The sequence below is a fragment of the Crotalus tigris genome, unplaced genomic scaffold, assembly GCF_016545835.1.
Source record: "Crotalus tigris isolate CLP2741 ecotype Arizona unplaced genomic scaffold, ASM1654583v1 scf7180000024340.7048381, whole genome shotgun sequence".
NCBI lineage: Eukaryota > Metazoa > Chordata > Lepidosauria > Squamata > Viperidae > Crotalus > Crotalus tigris.
This window is the reverse complement of record NW_024100510.1, coordinates 4689983-4713969: the sequence shown is the minus strand read 5'-3', so window position 1 is coordinate 4713969 and position 23987 is coordinate 4689983. Positions and strand designations below refer to the sequence as shown.

At 39.3% G+C, this 23987-nt stretch overlaps 1 protein-coding gene across 6 annotated transcripts in view; it reads right to left on the bottom strand.

Moving 5' to 3' along the window:
• Positions 1–23987, bottom strand: part of RCAN2 (regulator of calcineurin 2) — a 34360-nt gene that overhangs the window by 5819 nt on the left and 4554 nt on the right. For 5 of the 6 annotated variants that reach the window (XR_005554656.1, XR_005554657.1, XM_039326445.1 and 2 more), the window contains exons 1-3: positions 20513–20696; positions 6899–7072; positions 1963–2134 (exon numbers count right to left, since the gene is read on the bottom strand). Coding sequence is in view for 4 of the 6 variants with exons in the window: in XM_039326445.1 (XP_039182379.1) it covers positions 1963–2134; positions 6899–7072; positions 20513–20599 (433 nt within the window). In the remaining 2 variants the exon portion in view is untranslated. Of the gene's footprint in view, positions 1–1962; positions 2135–6898; positions 7073–20512; positions 20697–23987 lie in introns of those variants that run through there. The other variant, XM_039326444.1, reaches the window with a different exon arrangement.

Here is a 23987-nt window from a genome sequence, read left to right as displayed (position 1 = left end):
CATAGTTCTCCTCCTACAAAACTGAGCTGCGGTGACGCAATGGTTAGAATGCAGTATTGCAAGCTAATTCTGCTGTTTGCTGCCAGCAATTCAGCAGCTGGCAATTCCCACCAGCTCAAGGTTGACTCAGCCTTCCATCCTTCCAAAGTCGGTAAAATGAGGATTTAGATTATTGGGGGCAATATGCTGACTTTGCAAACCACTCAGAGAGGGCTGTAAAGCACTGTGAAGCATATATGCTATTGCTATTGCTACTACTGTAAATGGTACAACGGACACACATAAACACCATGTATAGGAAACTCACGGATAGCAGTGCATACCTATATGCTTCCAGCTTCCATCCAGAAGGCACCACCAGTCTACTATGTATTGCCAGACTTTATGCTACAATCATATTTATTCTGACCCACTTGACAGATATGTTCAACTGATAGCATTAAAACAGGGATTCAGGAGACTGAACAACCCATCCAATGAGATGAATAGACAAATCTTTACAAATATACAAGTATATACAAGTATACAAATCCATACAGTGAGATCAATTCCCAAGGTGAACCTATTAAAAGCCATACCATAGAAAAAGAACAAAGAAGACCATTAGTTACCACTCACAGCTCACAGCTCAAGCCATTCAAACATGCTATTAATAATAAGCTACAGCCCATACTAGACAAACACACTGCTCTTTCTTAGGCACTGGGCAGCAAGTCCATATGTGCATACAAATAACCACCTAATCTGGAGCAGATTCTCATAAAAAAAAGAGAACAACAAAACAGTGATGTTCCTTTGGGAGCCAGACTTGGGAACAAACCCAGGTGTCTAGCTTGTTCCTATATATACACCACCAGCACCATAATAGGTCCCAATTATTTCATGCATACGATTCACAGATTCATCTGCCATCAACTGGCAGCAGCGCTCCCCTGGATGCTATGTAGGACTTTGGCCAAAAAAAATTAACTCTCAGACCAATTTAAATTCTACTTCAGTCTAACCACTTTATGTATCTGATGGAGAGAGGTACAACCCTTTTGCCAGCCTGTACAGGGTCCAATCAATCTGGCCTGGTGGAGGGGTGGCTTGCAAGACTGAGTGAATGAGTGAATGAATAGGAATTGGCAATTGAAAATTTACAAATAAATCATTTTACCTTATTATTAAGTTTTGCTCCTGTGGTCTCATTTCTTCTATTTTATGAAATCCCCAATCTTTTGACTTTGGTACTGAGTGTAGCCATCTTTAGATTTCAATTTAAAAATAAGGGTGCGCAGATTAGATCCTGGGAATTATGTAATAATTATGTTGACCTTCATACAATGATCTTTCTTTTTTATTCCAAAGGTGAATTTTGCAGAGGGAGGGAAGGAGGGAGGGAGGGAGGGAGGGAGGGAGGGAGGGAAGGAAGGAAGGAAGGAAGGAAGGAAGGAAGGAAGGAAGGAAGGAAGGAAGGAAGGAAGGAAGGAAGGAAGGAAGGAAGGAAGGGTCCCAGAAGCTTCCTGCAATATAATAAGGAGCAATAAACAAGAAAAAGCTAAGTGGGAGAAAAGAATGCCGAAAGGGATCCTGATTTAGGGGGCTGGGAGGATAAAGAGGGAGAGGGAGAGTGAAAATGAAAAAAAGTTAGATGGAGAAGAGCTATGGTGTGAGAGAAATGAGAAAAAGAGTGGTGAGATAACACGAGTATGCAGGAAAGAAGGAATCAGAAAGGTAGGCTGAGGAAATACTGGCTTTGACCATGCCCATGGCAGTCCCCTCTCCTATGCCCCTCCATCCAACATCCATCACTTCTGCCACCCCAGAATACTTCCACGCCTGATCACTCTTCCACAACTGGAAAGAAGAATGGTGAGTTCAACAATAAATTGCAGACATACAGTAAGTATCCATTATGTCTGCTTTGTTTTCTGTTCTTCATTTCCTAAACTTGAAAATAAGAAGAATCATGAAACTGACCTGGTCCCAGTTTAGAAACAGCATACAGGAGGTCATAATTGATGACTGGTGTATCATCAGTTTTCGATTGCCAACCTGCAGGAGGGGAGGCTGGAGGGGAGATGAGGAATTGCTTGGACGGCTGGGGTGGAGCCAAGTGGAAGGCTTCCCCATCATTCTCCAAAGTCTGGACCTTTACAGAGATGAAGGGGGAAACACAGTATTGCTTCAGGAGAGTACAGATAGAGAAGAATAAAACAATTATGTCCAGCCCAATACCCCCCATATTTTGGGGACCAATTTCCAGATGATTGTTAGTTTCAGCCTCAACTAATCTCGAAGGCACCAGGATGGAAAAGAAGGCTGCAGTAAAGGACAGAATGTGGATCCACAAATAAATGCTTTGCTATTTTCAGGTAGTATTGTATTACACTCATAACTGTCCTCCCCTTTCCAAAGGGATGGGCTAATGTGGCTGTCTATAAGGCCAATGGAAACAAGCTAAATCTGTCTTTTTGACCCCGTGCCACACTTGATCTGCAAAGAAAATAAAGGAATGACTTTGCTCTCTGTAGAAATCCTATAGCTGAAGGGCAGAGAAAGGCGATGTCTAAGCATTCACAAGATTCCTTGCTTCAGCTAATTTATACAGTATACCTGACTAATTAATTAAAAAAAGAAATGGAAATCTTATATACTACAACATGGAGCAACCTCTAACATTATCTTTATTGGCAAGAATGCCCCCAGGTCAGTGGTGGGATTCAGATATGTGAACAACTGGTTCTCTGTGTGGATCGCCACTTCTGGAAGTCCATTCTGGGCCTGGGGAACAAAAAATTAACTACCAGTTCTACTGAACTGGTGCGAACCGGCTGAATCCCACCACTGCCCCAGGTCCCAGAAAGAGTCTACAGGCATTCTTAAAAGTTAAAAATGGGAGACAGCTGCGGCCCCCAGCTTTGCCTGGGATATGCCCACTTACCTAGAAAAAAAGACAAAGATAGCCTTAGTGATAGTCAGTATCAAGGGAGCTAGAAGATGTGAAGAAGAATCTTCACCAATTTGTATTCTGGCAAAGGATATTTAGTGACTGGCCATATCAGTATACTGAATAGGCAAAGCCCCCACATATTTCCAAACAATGTCCACTGATTCCAAAAGTTTGTCTATCATATTCTACATACCTACATTCCTAGTCTGTAAGGACAATAAGTTACTGACAGATGCTGTCTTAAAGATAAGACTAATGGACCAGACTTCAGGAGCTCTCATTGGCTCTGGCATTCTACTTCCCAATGTGTTGGGGATTCCATGTTTTCTCCTAGTTTTTCTTTGATGGGTGATTGCATCCTGATCTCCAACCTTTTGTCGCATGCATGGTGAAACAGTGTTGTGTGGCTCTTCTTCCTTTAAAATGTGTGGTTTAGTTCCTTTGGTGATGTAGGCAACTTATTGGTACACAGTGCCACGTCTGTATAGCTTGGTTAGACTATCAAAACAATATTGCTAATGGAAGAAAAATTTTTCTTTCAGCTTGTCTGTTGCTAGTGTGCAGATTTTTCAGTTATATGGAGATTGCCCAACCCAAATCAGTATTTATTTATATGTTTAATAGAGTCAAAGGGCCACCCAACTAAAATAGTGTGATTCTGGGCAGCATGAATATAAACATCAGACCACTATGGCTGCTTTGAGTATTAAAAAGGAGAGTGGAGCAGTGGTGGGATTCAGCTGGTTCACACCACTTCGGCAGAACTGTAGCTAATTTTTTGTTGCCCAGGCCCAGAAGGATTTCCGGAAGTGGCATCCATATAGAAAACTGGTTGTTTACATATTTGAATCCCACCACTGGACTGGAAGCTAAAACATAAAGAACAGTTGCAGGAATTGAGTATGTTTAATTTAATGAAGAGAAGGACTAGGGGTGACATGATAGCAGTGTTTCAATATTTGAGGGGCTGCCACAAGGAAGAGGGGGTCAATCTCTTGTCCAAAGCACTTGAAGGTAGAACAAGAAACAATGGTTGGAAACTAATGAAAGAGAGAACCAACCTAGAAATAAGGAGAAATTTCCTGATAGTTAGAACAATTAATCAGTGGAAGTGCTAGCCTCCAGTTGTGGGTGCTCCAACACTGAAGATTTTTAAGAACAGATTGGAAAACCATTTTCTGAAATGATATAGGATTGCCTGCTTGAGCAGAGGGTTGGACTAGAACAAGAGGTCCCCTACCTTTTTGGCACCAGGGACCGATTTCATGGAGGACAATTTTTCCATGGACGGGGGGGGGGGGGGAGGTTTCAGGAAGATTCATTATATTTATTCTAAATTTTCTAAATAAACAAACAAATAAATAATGCACATTATTTCTATTATAATTACATTGTATTAGACTAGACCAGTGACTTTCTGCTTCTAAGAAAGTGGGAAGGAAAGAGACAATCCTAAACTCAGCCATCCAGCAAAACAAACCAAAGGCCCAGCACATTGAGGAAGTGCTGAGAAAACCATTCAAAGAGAGAGAGGGGGGGAGGGAGGGAGGGAGGCAAGGCACTGCGCAAGCCCAGCAGCCTTGGAAAAGGTGCAGATGAGAGAGGGATTCCCTTGAAGACACAGTGCTTATGGGGAAATGTAGCTTCTCCCCTCCCCCCCTCCCCCATTGCAAGCCGGGTAGGAGCACGCTTGGCTTGCAAACTTGAGAGCTGCATGAAGAAAGGAGCATAAACACAATACACACACCAAATTAAACCACAAAAAGCAGGCAGGACATTGCCAAAACATGAGGCACCTGGAGCACCATCAAAACAAAAGCAAAAAACTCAGCCGTCTTAGAAAACGTGCAAACGAGAGAGAGATTCCCTTGAAGACACAGTGCTTAAAGTGAAAGGTAGCTTCTCCTTGCCCTTATTTCCATCCTGAGAAAGCACCCTCACAAACACATACCTTAGGGGAGGAGAATCCCCCTCCAACAAGGTTCTGGGGAAGCCCCTGGTTGGAAGCTGGGCTGGCGCGCGCTTGCTTTGCAAACTTGGAGACTTGCGCAAAGGGAGCACGGGCCCAGCTGTGGTGCCGGAAGGGGGAGAGGAGGAGGAAGAAAAAACAACAGGAGGGAGAGGAAGCAAGAAGAGGAGGAGGAGGCAGAAGAGAGAGCACAAGAAGGAAAAGAGGAGGAAAGATGCTATGCTCAGATGTTGCAAGCCAGTTGCAAGCACAGCTGCTGTAGAATCTTTGCAATGAGCAAGCTTCTGCCCTGCCACTCTCCCACCCAGTGGTGGGATTCAAATATGGGAACAACCAGTTCTGTGTATGAATGCCACTTCCAGAAGTCCATTCTGCGCCTGGGCAACAAAAAATTAGCTACCGGTTCTGCCAAAATGAACTGGCTGAATCCCACCACTGCTCCCGCCCCTACCCAGACCCCTGCAGACTCGCTGAATGCCTCCAGCTACAAGGCCAGCTTCCTAACAGGCCGCAGACCAGTACCAGTCCGTGGACTGGGGGTTGGGGATCCCTAGACTAGAAGATCTCCAAGGTTGCTTCCAACTCTCTTATTCTGTTAAAAATGTTCCCCATTTTTACACTATATATAAGGAAAGTGGGAAATACACTAGAGCAGTGGTTCTCAACTTGTGGGTCAGGACCCCATTTGGGGTTGAACGACCATTTCACGGGGGTCGCCAAACAACGCAGTCCACCATTTTTCCCCCTTTTCCTTAGCTGTGCTACTCCCTTTTATTCTATTGGCTTTTGAAAGCCAATAGAATAGACTCTCTTAAATAGAGTCTAATTCTATTGGCTTTCAAAAGCCAATAGGAATTGTCCAGGCTGTCTCTGTTCTGCTGAGCCCGCCAAAAGTCCCATTCTGCAAACGGTGCTGCACCAGTTGAGTAGTCCTCGACTTACGACTGTTGGGGGTTGCGGCATTAAAAAGGTTGAGAACCACTGCACTAGAGCTTTAGAACAATGAAGTCCTAACCCATGCATCCTAGTCATTTATTTATCATATTTAGAAATATATTTAGAAACATATTGACAGAGGTGCTTCATCATCAGCTATATTAGTTCATGTTGCCTGTATGTAAATTTAGTTGGTCCTGCAACATGACAAGATTAAACTGTTTTAAATGATACCATAAAGAAAATATAGATCATAACATGACAAAGGTACCAAAACATTATTAAGTTTTAGTTCAGACTAGCAGGTGGGTGCTCTTTTGGCTTTGATTATCTTGAGGCAATGCAAAGACAGACAGAACTTTTTTTTTCTTCCATGCAATCATGTCCAATTCCAGAGACTGTCTGGACTAGTCCCTAAACATTTCTTGGCAAGATTTTTCAGAGGTAATTTGCCATTGCTATTGCCTTTTTCCTAGGGCTGAGAGAAAGTGACTCGAGGTTACTCAGCTGGCTGACTAGAACTCAGTCTCCCAGTTTCTAGCCTAGCCTGGTACCTTGGCCACTATATCAAACTGACTCTCAGACTAAAGTTAACTGTCCAGTATTCCAGTATTTGAGGGGCTGCCACACAGAAAGGGAGTCGAATTCTTTTCCAAAGCATCAGAGGGCAGGACAAGAAACAATGGATGGAAACTAATCAAGGAGAGAAGCAACTTGGAATTAAGGAGAAACTTCCTAACAGTGACGACAATTAACCAGTGGAATAGCTTTGCCTTCAGACGTTGTAGGTGCTGCATCACTGGAGGTTTTTAAGAAGAGACTAGACAGTCATTTGTCTGAAAGGATATAGGTTCTCCTGCTCGAGCAGAGGGCTGGACTAGAAGACCTCCAAGATCCCTTTCAGCTCTATTCTGATTGATTAATATTTTGTGCACTTTACCCATACACACATTATCAGTATAAGTTCTGGTCTCTTGTCTGACATTAATATGCTCAAATTTTAAATTACCTCCTCTGTATCTGGGCGAATGCTTGGGTAAAAAAAAAAATTACCGTACCTTTGCAAAGTAAAGCTTTAATTTCTTCCCTTGGAACTGTGTTTCATGAAGTTCTGTTTTAGCATTAGCAGCTGATTTGGGGTTGTTGAAGTCAATTTTTATGCGTCGAAAACTTTTAAACAGCTGAAATGTCACACAGTCATCATAAGCACGGAACAAGCTCTCAAATTTCTCCTGTAATAGTAAAAAGGTTATCTGGTTACCTTGAAAAGTCCATTGTATCTCTGTAAATGTGATAAATATAAGAAAATAACAGTGATAAGAATTGAATTTAAGGACTAATTACCTTTATATAACCAAATTCTTTCCTTTGTTAATTTTATATTATAGTATACAAATTCATACATAATATGAAACCATATAAAGAACGTATGTGTAGTAAAACAATAATCAACACATATAACAATCTGACCTGGGTGAGGGGAGAGGACTGGCTGAGGAATACTTTACTGTGATGATGCTAAAAAGACATACAATATTTTCAGATGGTATAATTTGAGTGGCTAGGCATGAAAGAACATCCTTTGATCAATTCTAATCCCTCCCTTGCAATAATTTCTCTCATTATCACTCCAATCTCACTACCTTCTCTAAGCAGTTTACAGAGTCAGCGTATTGACCACAACAATCTGGATCCTCATTGAAGGATGGAACGCTGAGTCAACCTCAAGCCCATCAGGATCGAACTCTAGCCTGTGGGCAGAGTTTGCCTGCAATACTGCATTCTAACCATTGAGCCACCTGGGTTCAAGGGAGCAAATGGGAGCAATACAACCTTCTTAACAGTTGCCATTCACTAAACTGGGTGCCACAGACTTTCTGACATGGGTGATTGGTTGTTATCATATGATATGTATTATGGTATGATATGTATCCATATGTATATGGATTTCCAGAAAAGAAAATGCAGACTACAGGATTCAGGTGACCCTGAGGGCACAGATAAACCTCCAAGTGGCCTCAACAACTCTCACAAAATGGGCTAACAACCACATGATTGCAAGGAATATAAATCCTTCCATTCTCCATCATTCAGTCAGAACTGAAGAGGTTTCTTGGATGAGAAGCAAAGCATCTTCTAGCAAAACAAGAAAGTCTAGCTGCTTTTTGAAAGAAAGTACCTTTGGGACAACCATGATCTGGTCAATGAGAATCTCCATAGACATGATATATATTAAGTTATCCATTGCAAGAATATCTGCCCTGTACTTAATGATGAATAATCACTCCAGTAGATAATTCTGTTTGTATCTTCTGTATTGCATTTCCTTCTGACTTAAGTGTTTCCTCTTTCCCATCTTATCAGCCAAAATAGGCTGTGGGGCACAGAAGCTAATATGTTAGTCTTAACACACTGCAAAAGTCTTTATTGCTATTTCTTTAACCTAATAAACTAATCAATAGTAAAGCAAAGTAAGTGCTGCAGGCACCTAAATGCAGGAAAGCTTAATTTTAATATATTAGTTACAGAAAGGCGTTTGATCATTCCCAGGATGTGGTAAATCAATGAGCATGTCATTGCAGTGATGCACATGACACAAGTAACATGATTTATGTGATGAGTTCATTATACCTGTGATACAGATTACACCTATAAATTTAGAATTATGCAAATGGCATATTGCATAAATTGATCCTAATTATGCAAATCACCACAGAATTTGAACCATTATAGGCAAAGTTCATTGCACAAAGATCCAGAAAGCTAATGTTTCATTGTGTCTTAATCTGGCATTTTAACAATGATGAATGACCAGTTACTATATCTAAACATGTAATTATCATCAGGTAATTCCTAAAATAGAAAAAAGAAATACTAAATTGGCTGCAAAGTTTTAGGTAACACAAAAGAGTACAATTCTCCAGAACTGTTTGTTAGGTGAGATGTTACAGAGGATATGGAATAAACAATAAAATTCAAAATTCCAGAAATGTAAGGCATGAAAAGTACTGAAAATCTAATTAATCAAAATTATATAGTCACCTATCTAACCAAAACCAGCTTCAGATGGCACAAAACAATCAGATAAAACAACAGTGTAAAAACTACACCTATCAGATGTAAAATACATATTAATAAATATTATAGGCTCAACTCTTGGATTGCTAAGCAGAAGAACTTGCCTAGAGATGTGGTGATTTATTTTACAAAGAAGTCCCTGCGGAATGAGATTATACAAGCTTTTTACAATAAAAGATTTCAGATTGCTGCCCAAGATGTCATCATTTTAAAGGAAATCCCATCCAAAATTTTAAGAAGCAGGAAAGACTTTGCTTTTTTAACCAATGAGCTTAAAGCTAGATCGATGCCATTTAGATGGGAAATTCCGATGGGTATTGTTTTGAGCCATGCTGGGACACGCTACAGATTGAACACAGTTGACAAAGCTAGAGACTTTTATACTTCGGTCCTGGGTGCAGGCTCAACCTCATCTGGTCGGAAATCTCTGAGTGGCAAGGAAGTTGAGCAGCAATCTGAGGCATTAGATTTGGTTTCCGCTGGGATGATAGAAGCTGTAAAGCAACGCCAGACGGAGGTTAAAGAGCAGAGGATGACCCGTGCAGCCTATAAGCGTAAAGAGAAGGAGCAACGTAAAAAAGAGCCTAAAGAGAGTTCTCCTGGAAGTGCATCACCGCCGGTGGGAGGAGCAAGACCCAAGAGTTATGCAACACACGCAGCTCTTTCAGAGTTTGATGGTGTCTTCTCCAGGCTGCGTGCCAAGGGAGATGGCAAAGTTTTTGACCTGGAATGTTAATGGATTGAATTCTCCTCAGAAACGCAAAAAAATCTTTTATTATTTGAAGCAACATACTAATGATGTTATTTGCTTACAGGAAACTCATATTTTACTTAAAGATCAGAAATATTTAGTTAATGCTCGTTTGGGATCTCATTTTATATCTTCTGCTCCTGGGAAGAAAGGGGGAGTTGTTATATATGTTAAACAAAACCTACCAGCTTGTCTGGTAGAATCAGATCCCCAGGGGAGATATGTGATGATTGAACTTGGTATTTATGGTAAGAAAATACTTATAGTTGGACTTTACGCTCCAAATCAACAACAGGAACAATTTTATAAGCAGTTACATCAAAAAATAACATTGTTTGATTATAGATCAGTGGTATTAATGGGTGATTGGAATGGTGTCTTAGATACACAAAGGGACAAGAAAGGTTCCTCTCCTTTTCTCAAACAAGCAAGGCTACCTAAAGCCTTTTTTGATATGAAAGAAGACTGGGAATTAAGGGATTATTGGCGGGAATGTAACCAAGAGGAGAGAGACTTTACTTTTTTTTCTGATAGACACCAATCTTTTTCAAGAATTGACTTTTTCTTGATTACCACAGACTTGTATAATAAAGTAAAGAATGTAAAGATTTTTCCTAGATCACTGACGGATCATAGTCCAGTTTGGATGGAGCTGATTCAAGAGAAAGAGGAAAGAAGATCCTGGAGAGTTAATGAAAATTTGTTTAGACAAGAGAAGAATGTTCAAAAATTAAAGGAGTGTTTAAAGGACTATTTTGCTTTGAATATGTACAAGGGGACTTCAATGTCAATGGTATGGGATGCAGGTAAAGCATTTATGCGCGGTGTTTTGATAAAAATGAATAATTTTTATAAGCGAAATCAGATTCAGAAACGTAGAGAACTTGAAGATGAAATTAAATTAAAAGAAAGGGCTTTGATTTTAAATCCTTCTGATGAAAGTACTAAAGAATCTGTAAAGTTATTAAGGTCACAATTTAATATGTTGATAGCAGATCAAGCTGCAACCAACTTATTATTTATGAAACAAAATACATTTTGTAATGCTAATAAGCCGGGGAGATGGTTGGCTTATCAATTAAGAAAGAAACAGAGACAGAGAATAATAGAGAAAATAAATTACAAGGGTAAACTAGTTTCTCAGAAGGAATTAATTAAAAAATCTTTTTTGGATTATTATCAAAACTTATATAAATCTACTAATGTACAATTGTTAGATATAAATAAATATTTAGCTGAGGCAAGTTTTCCTAAATTGACTGAGGATCAGAAATATGAAATTAATGGCTTAATTACTAAGGAGGAAATTGCCTCAGCAATTCAACAATTGAAATTAGGGAAAGCACCGGGTACGGATGGGTTAACAGCTGTTTATTATAAAGCTTTAATGGAGGAGATGATCCAACCATTAAATGATCTTTTTAATGGTATCTTACAGGGTTTAGAGATTCCTCCTTCATGGCGTAGTGCCTTTATATCATTGATTCCAAAGGAGGATCAAGATCTTACTTTACCAAAAAATTATAGGCCTATATCTCTTTTAAACGTGGATTATAAGATATTTGTAAAAATTTTGGTAAATAGGCTTATGAGGGTGGTGCATCATCTTGTGCATAAAGATCAATCAGGGTTTATAACAGGAAGGTATATGAAAAACAATGTTAGACAAATTATTAATCTATTAGAATACTTAGATAAGAACAACCAAGTTCCTGCAGGGCTCATATTTTTAGATGCTGAAAAAGCATTTGACCAATTGAATTGGCATTTTATGCTAAGAGTAATGGAAGAAATGAATTTTGGTGAAAACATATTACAAGCCCTTAAGGTAATATATCAAAAACAAACAGCACAACTTATTGTTAATGGAGGTCTTTCGGAGGTTTTCACAATAGAGAAAGGTACTAGACAGGGGTGTCCTTTATCGCCATTGTTGTTTGTTTTAACATTGGAAATATTATTGATCAAAATTCGAGAGTCTCAGGAAATTAAAGGAATATATGTTAATAAAAAAGAATATAAGTTAAGAGCTTTTGCGGATGACTTGGTTGTTACTTTGTCGCAACCTGATTATTCTGTAGTAAACTTATTACAGTTGATTCATCATTATGGCTTGGTCTCGGGTTTCAAGATTAATGTAAATAAGACCAAAATTTTACCTAAAAATATGTCTAGTCAGGAGAAGCAGATTTTGACTAACCTGACGGGTTTTGAGATTGTTAATAAGGTAAAATATTTGGGGGTGATGTTGTCTGTTTCTAATGTAAAATTATTTAAAAATAATTATGAAAGGTTGTGGGTCAGGGTACAGAAGGACTTGAAGAACTGGGAAAAGTTGCAATTATCCCTCATGGGAAGAATTGCAGTGATAAAAATGAATATTTTACCCAAGTTTCTTTTTCTGTTTCAAATGTTACCAATTTTGAAAAATGAGATTAATTTAAATGAGTGGCAGAAGGGTCTTAATAAATTTATCTGGGCAGGGAAAAAGCCAAGGGTTAAGTTTAAAATTATGCAAGACTTCCGTGAGAGGGGTGGACTTAAGGTACCAAATTTGAAATTATATTATGATGCGGTGGTTTTAACACTAATCAGTGATTGGGTAAATTTGACAAATTCTGAGATACTTTATCTAGAGGGATGGGATTTACTTTATGGGTGGCATGCCTATTTAATATTCAATAAAAAAATGGATTGGGCTTTTAAATCTCATATCTTAAGAATCTCTTTACTTAGGATTTGGAGAAAATATTATAAAAGTGATTTCAAAGTACCATTATGGGCTATACCTTGGCATGCGATAGAAGCAATAAAAAGAGGGGTTAAAATGGATATGGTGTCTTACAGACAGTTACTTAAATGGGATGGACAAAACTGGCAATTAAAATCACGGGAAGAGTTAGCACAAGAAAACTTTATTTATTCTTGGTTCCAATATAGGCAATTACTAGACAGATGGAAGATGGATTGTAAGGTGGGTTTTCTTAGAGAAGATGAAAATCTTATTAAGCAAGTGAAGGATTCAAGACAAACCCACATTAAGAGAATTTATGCGGTTTTAGTTGAATTGGATTCAGAAACGGAACTAATTAAAGATTGTATGATAAGATGGGCGCAGAATTTTGGTGAGCCAGTCTCATTGGACACCTGGGAAAAATTTGGGTGAGAAATGTCAAATTTACACAAGCACAGAACTTAAGGGAGAATTTTTATAAAATGTTTTATAGATGGCACCTTGATCCACAAAAAATGTCTTATATGTACCCTGACGTGCAACCCAAATGTTGGAGATGTGGTTATAAGGAGGCTTCCTATTATCATATTTGGTGGTCATGCAGAGAGATAAAAGCATTTTGGATCAAAGTATGGTGGAATATCCAGAGAATTTTTAGAAGGAGGGTAAAATTTACTCCGCAATTATTTTTGTTAGGTATTGTTACAGATTGTGATACAAAGGAGGTTGTATTGATGTTAAATTTGATTACAGCCGCTAGGCTGTTAGTAGGACAATATTGGAAGAAGGAATCCTTGCCTACATTGCAGGAATGGTTTCTTAAAGTAGCTTATCTGGCGGAAATGGCAAAGATCTCGGCTTTCTTAAAGCAACAAACGCAAGAGAAGTTTCTTGCTGTTTGGGATAAATGGATAAAATTTATACAATTTAGATTGGGTATACAAAAATATTATATAGTTTTTTCATAAGTTTTATTTTTATATATATTATAGATAATCTTTTTATATATATAAATATAAAGTTCTTAATTTAATTTTTATTTTTACTTTTTAAGCCTATATTCTGCTCTGGGAAGCTCAGGGGGGGGGGAAGGGAGGGGGGGGTTTTGGGAGGGGTGGGGGGTTTTTTTTTTTTTATATATATGTATTGTTTAGTTTTATTTTTTTGTATATGTAGTCTCTTGTTTTGTATTCTTTTTTCTTTTTTGTAAAATTTATAAAACTTTTAATAAAAAATAAATAAATAAATAAATATTATAAAAAACCAAAATACCCATATTTTTCTGTCTATAAGACGCACCCTTGTATAAGACACTCTCTGCAAAGTTTGGCCGGCCGAAGATCTTGCCTCCTCCCTCCTCCCGTTATTGGCAAGCCCACAGAGGCTTGACACCTGGACCAGGTGGGATGGCAACCCACACAGGTTACCATTATTTTTCCGTATATAAGACTCACCTGATTTTTGAAGAGGGTGTTTGCAGGAAAAAATAGTGTCTTATACATAGAAAAATACGGTAGAAATCCTGGGCAATAAGAAGGATAAAAATGGCCACTTCAACAGTTGAAGCATCTCAGCAAATCTCCAGTACCCTGGGAACCCCAGGCCAGACAACATAATCAAGTTTCGAGAGTCTTTTGGAATATCCAAAGGGATGCCACTAATCTAATTTCAGAGGAAAGGATGTTTCATAAGGCAGGCGCCATGACAGAGAAGGTACATCTCCTGGCACCCACCATGTTGCAGTTTCCCTGGCCGATGGAAACTGCAACATGTCTTCTTTGTCAGCTGAAATGGGTCAACCTCGCTGTTTGCTGGAGAAAGTGTTCTTTGATTGAATAGATAGTTCTCATTTAGCAACCACAATTGGGACCAACTTGGTTATTATGGCATGTGATTGCTAAGTGAAACTATTTCTGTGCTTATGATCGATCTTCAGCTTTCATCTCCTTTACAGGCCTGAAAAAATTGTAAATGTGAGGACTAGTCACAAAATTATTTTTTCATCACTGCAACAAGGCAGTCATTAAACAAGGACTTCCTGTAGAAGACAATACAGTAGTCCACCACAAGACCCTCACACCCACATGTGACCCATCACAAGACCCATCACAAGACCTGACTTGAGGGAATCCTCACCTGATGTGACTTCACCATCACAAGACCCACTGACCACACCTGAAGTCCGTATAAGCCAGTGGTTCTCAACCTGTGGGTCGGGACCCCATTTGGGGTCGAACGACCATTTCACGGGGGTCGCCAAACAACGCAGTCTGTCATTTTTTCCCCCTTTTCCTTAGCTGTGCTACTCCCTTTTATTCTATTGGCTTTTGAAAGCCAATAGAATAGACTCTCTTGAATAGTCTAATTCTATTGGCTTTCAAAAGCCAATAGGAATTGTCCAGGCTGTCTCTGCCCTGCTGAGCCCACCAAAAGTCCCATTCTCCAAACGGTGCTGCACCAGTTGAGTAGCCCTCGACTTACGACTGGTTGAGTAGTCCTCGATTTACGACCGGTTGGGGGTCGCGGCATTAAAAAGGTTGAGAACCACTGGTATCAGCAGAAGAACACTGACACTGACATCCCCTAAACTCCGCTGAAGATGTTACCTAGCCTGGTAGCGAAACGTTCGGAAACCAACCCACAAGCTCAGAGTACGAACCTTTAATCACATCCTACACCCGAGCTACAGATATTCGCCACTATTGCAAATATATTAGCTTTCCTGGGTTATTCCATGCCAATTCAGGCAATTTTCCTAGATTAGGAAGCCTCATTCCTCTTCAGAACCAAGAATGTGATTGCTGATGCCACAAGATCAGGGATGACCCTAGCAAGAGTCCATAACATCAGAATGGTAGGCAAGACCAGGGTTTGAAGTCCTGCCCCTTTCAGACCTGCATTTCAAATATGCAAAAAGAGACAGGGCTTCAATTTCCTGTTTGTGCCCACTATTCCGATGTCATTCATCATCCCTGAAGATATTCCTGCATATGATTGTACTTTTAAAGTTTGTTGAAAGTCAAATTATAAAATCCCTTCAAGACAAGGAACTGGAATTTGTAGCAAAACAAGAATTTTGTCCATGGTGTTGGAAAAGTATATAGAAGTAGATTACTGTGTTGCTATGCTTGACCAAAGAATCCCCTCTATGGATACCTGGAATGGAGCAATGGTCACCATTCAGTTCTTATTACAGGCTGACTGTAACTGACTTTAATAAGGTGCATAGCATGAATAAGAAACACAAAATAATGGAAAAAAGAAGAACACACAGGACTCCTTGCTGGAAAGAGACTAAAATGTTCCAAATTTTCTTGTGAAATAGGCATGCTTCTCATCTGAAGAAGTGCAAAAGAGAGAGGCATTTTTCACCCTTCCTTTTGTTTTCACTTTTAGTGGTCATTTAGCAATCACCTGCAGAATTAAATTGCTGAGGAGGAAACGTGCTGCTCCTCTCTTTAAAATCTCAATTTAAGCTCAAATGTTGGCTTCCAACCCATGTAGGCAAAAAAATGATAAATATTTGGGAAAGATCAAAATCAAGAGGAGGGAGAGGAAATAAGTCAGAAGTTTAGTATGCATTTTATATTCTATAAACCCATATTGCAATGGTAAATGAGGAACCCTGTTTTAATCAGCACATGGAGATGAGGCATGAGGAAGGACAGGAGGGAGGAAGTCCTTTGACACTTGTGCTTTCAGGAGAAACATAATCTAGAGCAAATTACGTTATACTGCACAATTGAGAAGTACTGGGTTAGAGAGGCAATTTTACTAAAGCCAACCTTGAGATAAGGTGAAGGCAAAGCCAACAGCTGTGCTACCAGTACCAGAGAGATGTTTGGTCATCTTGCCTCCTTCCCTGGAAGTACGGAGACAAAGCTACTGAATGGAAGTAGAATTTGTCTGCAGACAGCAAGATCAAATCAAATCAAATTAGCAAGGTCAAATCAAATGTTTATTATGGTCAAAGATCAGCATAAGGAAGGCAGGGTACAGTCAATTAAATACATCAGCGACTAAAAAATAATAATTATAAAAAGCTAAAAGATTTTAGAGTTGGTTTTTTTTATATACTTGTTTTATCTTTTATCTAAATAATAATAATTATTGTTTAGATCAGTGGTTCTCAACCTGTGGGTCGGGAACCCATTTGGGGTCGAACGACCATTTCACGGGGGTCGCCAAACAAGGCTGTCCACCATTTTCCCCCCTTTTCTTTGGCCCCGCCCCTGGCACCCGGTGATGTATAAGTGGTTGGGGGTCACCACAACATGGGGAACTGTATTATGGGGTCGTGGCATTAGAAAGGTTGAGAACCACTGGTTTAGATCTATGCTTTTTAATTGACAGCAACCCATCCTTTAATGCTGCTGGTCTTTGAACATAATAAAGATTTGATTTAAAAAAAAAGTAAAAAGGTAAAAATCCAAGACAGCAAGAAATAAAACCATCACATTGATGTTATACTGTTCCTTATAATTTGCTCTTACGTCAGTTGCTCATAGTTTCACGATCGTATAGTCTCTTATGATTTTTGCCATTATATTCAATGTGAGCACAACTGAGGAATCCTGCTGGATCAGAATAGGCCTATTTCATCTAAATGTTCCAGGAAGTCCACAACTAAGCCCTGAGGGCAATATAATTCTTCTTCTAGAAGGTGCTGGCATTCAATTCAAATGCATTGGAGTTCTTTCATTTGCTTTGACATATTTTATGTTAGTGTTCTGAAAACATGTACAAGTTATTTTTTTACTTGTAACTGGTAGACAAATATTTTGTACATTTGTCTATAGAAGTAACAGCACAATTCCACTGAATTTAGTAACATTTATAAATTATGTTAGGAATATATTTTATTATAAATATGATATGGCTAATGAATAATTTATTATTGTTATAGTAGCTTCTATGAGAACTGAGTTTTTTTTTCTTTAACCTGTTTTAGATTCCCTTGGTGATGGGAGAAACAAAACAGATTATATATATTAAATTAAATATAATTTCCTACTAATATTATCATTTCCCCTTTCTCTCTCCATCACTCCTCCACTGGATGGATGGATGGATGGACATGAACAGATGAATAGAGATAGATGATAGAAGATAGATGATAGAGTTCTGCTGCTAGCAAAGAAAATTGAAATTATAAAAAAGAAGCAGTGTAGCCTCATTGCCAATATCTAGGAACAGTTTACCCGTTGGTTATAACTTGTGAAAAATGATTTTTTTTAAAAAAGAGAGAGGCAGAGAGATCGTCTGTTGCATTTGTTCAAGATTTTGCCAATTTGGGTGTGTGTGTGTATTCAGCAACATGCCCATCACTTGACTATGTAAAATACTACTGATGATAGCTTCTCCTTCCTTTCCTAACAAATGTCCTCCCAAATGCACATGTGATCAATGGCAGCTGCTGCCTCCCTGCTGTTGCCCTTTGCCCTACCTGCTCAGGAAAATGAGCAAGCAGCCAAAGCAGTCACCACTGCTGCTCCTAGAAGCTATATCTTACCTTGATCATTTCACAAATCATAGGAAAAAAGGAGGTCAAAAGGGAAAAGCAATCAGTGGAGAGAAAAAACCCACTGCATAGGCCCCAACGTACCATTAGCACTCTAGATGAAAAGTAGAGGGGATTCCTTTGGAGAATTTGATAGCTTCCTGGCAATGGAGACTAAATTCCCTCTCTTCCTTTTCTTCCCCATTCCCAATGTCTACTGACATTTTTGCCAAGCTGACCTAGTCCATGTGGACACCTCAGATGGTTGTCTTTGGAAATCACTGCTGCAGTTCTCTCTTTCCCTTGGATGAGTTCTGCAACATTTGTCCCTGAACCTACACTTTGGAATGGATTTACAGCAGCGGTTCTCAACCTGTGGGTCGCGACCCCATTTGGGGTCGAACGACCATTTCACGGGGCTCGCCAAACAACGCAGTTTGCCATTTTCCCCCCTTTTCCTTAGCTGTGCTACTCCCTTTTATTCTATTGGCTTTTGAAAGCCAATAGAATAGACTCTCTTGAATAGAGTCTAATTCTATTGGCTTTCAAAAGCCAATAGGAATTGTCCAGGCTGTCTCTGCCCTGCTGAGCCCGCCAAAAGTCCAGTCTGCAAATGGTGCTTCAAGTTGTCTGCAGTGAAGGCGAGCTGTATGGAAGCTTCCACCCCTCCCTGCTGAGCAACTACTAAAAATGTAAGTAAAAGAGGGCCAGGGGTGGAGGTGGGAGGCCGGGAGGATTGCTGGCGCGCGTGGGGCCCGGCGGGTGCCTTACCTCTCTTGGGCTGGGCCAGCTGGTGGCCCAGCCAGTGGTCGCCCTGCGCCGTTGCTGCCCCTTACCAGCTACGCCCCGGCTGGTGCAGGAGGCGGCACCACGCATGCGTGGCGCTCCCAGGCAGGGAAAGTCCTCGACTTACGATCGATTGGGTAGTCCTCGACTTACAACCGGTTGGGTAGTCCTCGACGTATGACTGGTTGGGGGTCATGGCATTAAAAAGGTTGAGAACTACTGATTTACAGGATCTGCTCCTGACCAAAAGCTACTAACAAATATGCCCAACCTTTTCCAACTCTTTCTTTTTTTCTGTCTCAAGAGCTTCATTTATACGTGTAACATATAGCTGTGCATTCCTTCTCCTTGGTGGCTTGTTTTGAAAGAAACCCGAATGGAGGCCTTTTCTTATGTGAGAACAAGTGTTTAAGAAAAGGAGACTTTTTCCACATATGTAACAAAACGTTGAGTACCCCCTGCCATCAGGGGAAGCTTTTCATTGAAAACTTCCAGAAGACTGAATCTGGTGATCAACCCCTTGCTTTTTCCCAGCCTGGCTATCTTTGGATTACCATAATATATTGCAGTGACTTTGACCATGACTTTAGATTCTAGGTTTGTCTTAGAAGAAAAACAAGTATGATAGTTAAATATTGATTGAGATGCTTCACTTTGATCGAGATATTGTTAAGTATTCCAATATAATTCTAGTATTTGATTATATCTTTACATTATACAGATTACATCAAACTCTCAGCTTGCAACAAACAGAAGACACTGCATTCACAACCCCCCCCCCTTCTCTCTCTCTCATACACACTCCTCCAGCCCCAATGCAGAGAAAGAAATTCAGCAGAACATGGACCTAGAAAAGAATAAATCTATTAAAAAGTATATTAGTTGCACAATGTGAATATGAAATACCAGCTGTTACTGTATTCAGAATTTAAGTTTTTTTTTAAACAAAAAACACACAAACAAAAAAAACGATAATATATTTCACCCACTCTCTGCCACTGACACAATATAATTTCCAGAAAATAAAACAATTTGCAACAATGATTTTTGCCTGCTGCTTCAGGGCTTCCCTTTCTCTTATACAGTAATGCAGTAATGAGATAGGCAGATGCAATACACTGTGCTCTTTACAAATACAATTTAAAGGAAAGCTTTTCTGACTAGGTACACCAATAGTATTTCACAACATTCTTCTTAATTTTTAAGATATTTGGCAACAAAAAGAAAAAAAATCACTATCATTGATGTACACAAAAGGAGATCAAGAGGAAATAAGAGAAATGTAGCTCAAGTTTTCAAATTTTTATACAAAAAAGTAAAACTGTCCAACTTTGGCTGAAATAATCCTTTAACTCGGGTGAATCACATTATTGGCTATGCAGTGCAAAGTCACAGATATTTTTTTCAGTTCAATAATACATTCATATACAAACACCTGAAGGTCAACACAGCTTCACTACAGAACAATTATACTCAGAGAACATGCACCCACATGCATTTATAATTTATTCCTTAATTTACTTTAAAAAGATAGGTTGTTTTGTTTAAGGCATCAGACTGCAAAAAACTGAAGAGAATTTACTATTTAATTAGGTTTCATTTGTGATGTAACTCTTAGATTTATTAGATCACAAATCCATTTTAAAAACAAGATGAAGAAATAGTCCCTAATCTTTTCATACTAAACTCCCAATATTCTGGTTGTTATGGTAATAATCATGACAATCTGATCTGCTTTTTTTTTGCAGGACATTAAACATTCTTGTTATCCTGCAAGTGTCCTTGTCAGAAGCATCTCTGCAGAATGAAAGGCATGCACATACCTTAACATCTTGGTTGGTAAATACCTCTATATCCACTACACAGGCAACTAGAGAAGAGACATCACAGTCCATGTCATGGGCTGGCATCTCCTTCCTGACATAAATCAAGAGCTTATGTAGCCCCAGAGTCAAGAAAATAAAAGAGCTTTCTAACTCCTAACTGATCAAGATGCTCCTTCAGAGAGAGAGGAGGGGGGGAAGGGAGGGAGGGAGGGGGGAGGGAGGGAGAGGGAGAGAGAGAGAGAGAGAGAGAGAGAGAGAGAGAGAGAGAGAGAGAGAGAGAGAGAGAGAGAGAGAGAGAGAGAGAGAGAGACCAGCTTTTCTATTGTCTCTGGTCTCTGCCTACTTCAACCTCCACTAAATAAGCAAAGCCTAGTGCCAGCCAAATCTATTTCTCATTGCAATGACATCACCACATAGACTGACATCAGCTCAGTTCCCCCCACCCAACTCTTTGCTCTCTCTGCTGTATCATCTCTAGAGCAAGCAGGACATGATTGTGTTTCATCTGAACCTAGACTAAATCAATTATGGCAAACCTAATCAGCACCTGAGTCATCATAGCTATGTCAACCAAGTGCTTTGTTGGCAAAAGATTAATTCTATTTTTCAAATTTGCCTTGAGAATTAAAATTCCACAGACACATATCCTACAATGTCTTGCTTTTGAAAAAGGAGAAACAGCTAAATATTTCCTGCTTGTCCTGTCATGCTTAGTAGTGTATTATAGTTACTGCTATTTTTTTCTGATAAAACTCATGTGCCTTTAATAATAATAAAAAAGAACACAGGATCACCACCACAGCCCTATCCTGCCAGCTGGACATAAATCAGCATGAGTACCTGATGCAATGAGTTCCTGCTTCTCATAGAACAAGCTTTTCTCTCGAGGACAGACTGGAAGAGACAGAAATGAGGAATGTACACAAATCCCTCCAAAAAGATGGTAAAGGTCCTAACACTATGTTGGTAACCTGCACTGCTTTCATGAAAAATAAGGCCACATACATATCACACCAAGAGAAAAGCAAAGAGTTTATAAGAAGGCATCCCTTAGATAAAGACAATTTCCTACATAGGAATGGATTAGAAGATGGCTATGATGGACAATCTGAAACATGGAATGGAATAGAATGGAATGGAATGGAATCTGGGAGGGACCTTGGAGGTCTTCTAGTCCAGCCCACCGCTCAAGCAGGAGAACCTATACCATCTCAGACAAGTGACTGTCCAGCCTCTTCTTAAAAACTCCAGTGATGGAGCACCCACGATTTCTGAAGGCAAGCTGTTCCACTGGCTAATTGTCCTCACTGTTAGAAACTTTCTCTTTAATTCCAGGTATGGTGTCACTAGGGTTTTATATAGTGGTATTAATACTTCATGTGATCTTGATTCTATGCCTCTGTTTATGCAACCCAAGATTGTACTAGCTTTTTTGGCTAATACAATCCTGGGTTGTAAGACCACACCTGGAATACTGCAGCCAATTTTGGTCGTCATATCACAAAAAGATGTTGAGTGTTTGGCAAAAATTTGGAGAAATAGGGGAGACATGATAGCAGTATTCCAGTATTTGAGGGGCTGCCACCAAGAAGAGAGGTCACGTTATTCACCAAAGCACCAGAGGGCAGGATAAAAAACAATGGCTGGAAACTGATCAAAGAGAGAAGCTACCTGGAATTAAGGAGAAACTTCCTGACAGTGAGGACAATTAACTAGTGGAATAGCTTGCCTCCAGAAATCGTGGGTGCTCCATCACTGGAGCTTTTTAAGAAGAGGCTAGACAGTTACTTATCTGAAATGGTATAGGTTCTCCTGCTTGAGCAGGGGGCTGGACTAGAAGACCTCCAAGATCCCTTCCAGCTCTATTCTATTCTAAGTGATTTATATTCGTCAAGGTCATATAGGTGTTCTCTTACCATTTTCTTGCTTATTTTAATTTTTGTTTCTAGTTTGTTTTTTGCAGAATTTTTTTGTATGTTGTGCTATAATTTCTTTTTGTGTGAAGATTGATGCAATGGATGAATTAAGCAGCTCTTAGAAACATATAGGTTTCTACTCAATATGTCTTGATTGCATTTTCAGACTGCATAGACCTTGGTGGCTCTTCCTCAGTGAATAACTTCTTGAATATTAGAGACATGTCACTGAGATGGACAGGCCATTGGATCGGTATACAGGTAATCTTCGACTTACAACAACAAATTGAGCCCAACATTTCCATTGCTAAGCAAGACAGTTGTTAAGCGGGTTTTGCCCCATTTCATGACCTTTCTTGCCTACAAAAGCGGATCACATGAGCCTAGGACATTATTATTATTATTATTATTATTATTATTATTATTATTATTATTATTATTATTGTTAATCTTCAATTCAATTCACAGTCTGGAATGTAAAAACTTAATAGTTCAAGTCCTAGCCAAGGATCAAGAACTGTTAAGGTTTTATCTGAGTATATATTTGTTTTCATGGAATTGGTCTGCAAGGCTTCTTCTTGAGCAGCCAAAACGAAGTCTTCAGTTTCTTTTTTCAGCACCCCTGATCTCAACCATCCCCATGTTAGCTTTGTATCTACCTTTCCTTCAATGTCCTTCAGGTTTTGACTATGCATAGGCTCAATTGTTTCCTTTTGATATTTTGCTTTCAATCTTGTTTTCAAGAGGTTTCCCTAGTTCACCTCCTTCAACAGAGGCTCTTTTGCTTTTTTTATGTAGTCCTTTAAGCCACGTTTTTCCTCTTCCAGTTTGTTTCACCTGTTAAGAGACTTCAGCCACCCTGAAATCTTGACAAGTACAATTGAGTGCAGAGCATGGTGTATTGTCATTAGTTTTCTTGTCTTTCAATCCAAGTTATCAAGTTCTAGCTGAGTCCAATCAATTATTCCAGCTGAGTATTGTATTACAGGCACTGCCCAGATGTTAATTGCCTTTATGATATTTCCTCCAATCAGGTTTGATCTCAAGATTTTCTGGACTCACTTTATGTATTTTGTTGAAGCACCTTCCTTTATTTGGTTGTGCAACAGGTCAGAAGCTTCCAAAACTTCCAAGTACTTATACCCTTCTTCTGGTGTTACTGCTTTTATCAGCTCTTCATTATCAAGCTTGAATCCATTTTTCCTGTCTTAACAACAATTGTTGCACATTTGTCAATGACAAATTGCATTTTAATATCTCTGCTAAACTCCTCAGTGCTTTTTAGCAGTGAGTTCAATTCAGCTTTTGTTTTTCCGAACAGTTTCAAATCATCCATGTAGAGCAAATGGGAAATTTTCAACTCTTTTTTAGCCAATTCATAGCCACAATTTGTTTTGTTAGTGGCACCATCAAAAGTACAAATAACAGAGGTGACAATGAGTCACCTTGGAAGATTCCTTGTTTGATTTCAATTTCACCAACTTCTTCTCCACAGGCCATCAGCTTAGTTTGCCATAGACTTCATGGAAGTCTTCTGGAATTTCTGGATGTTGCTG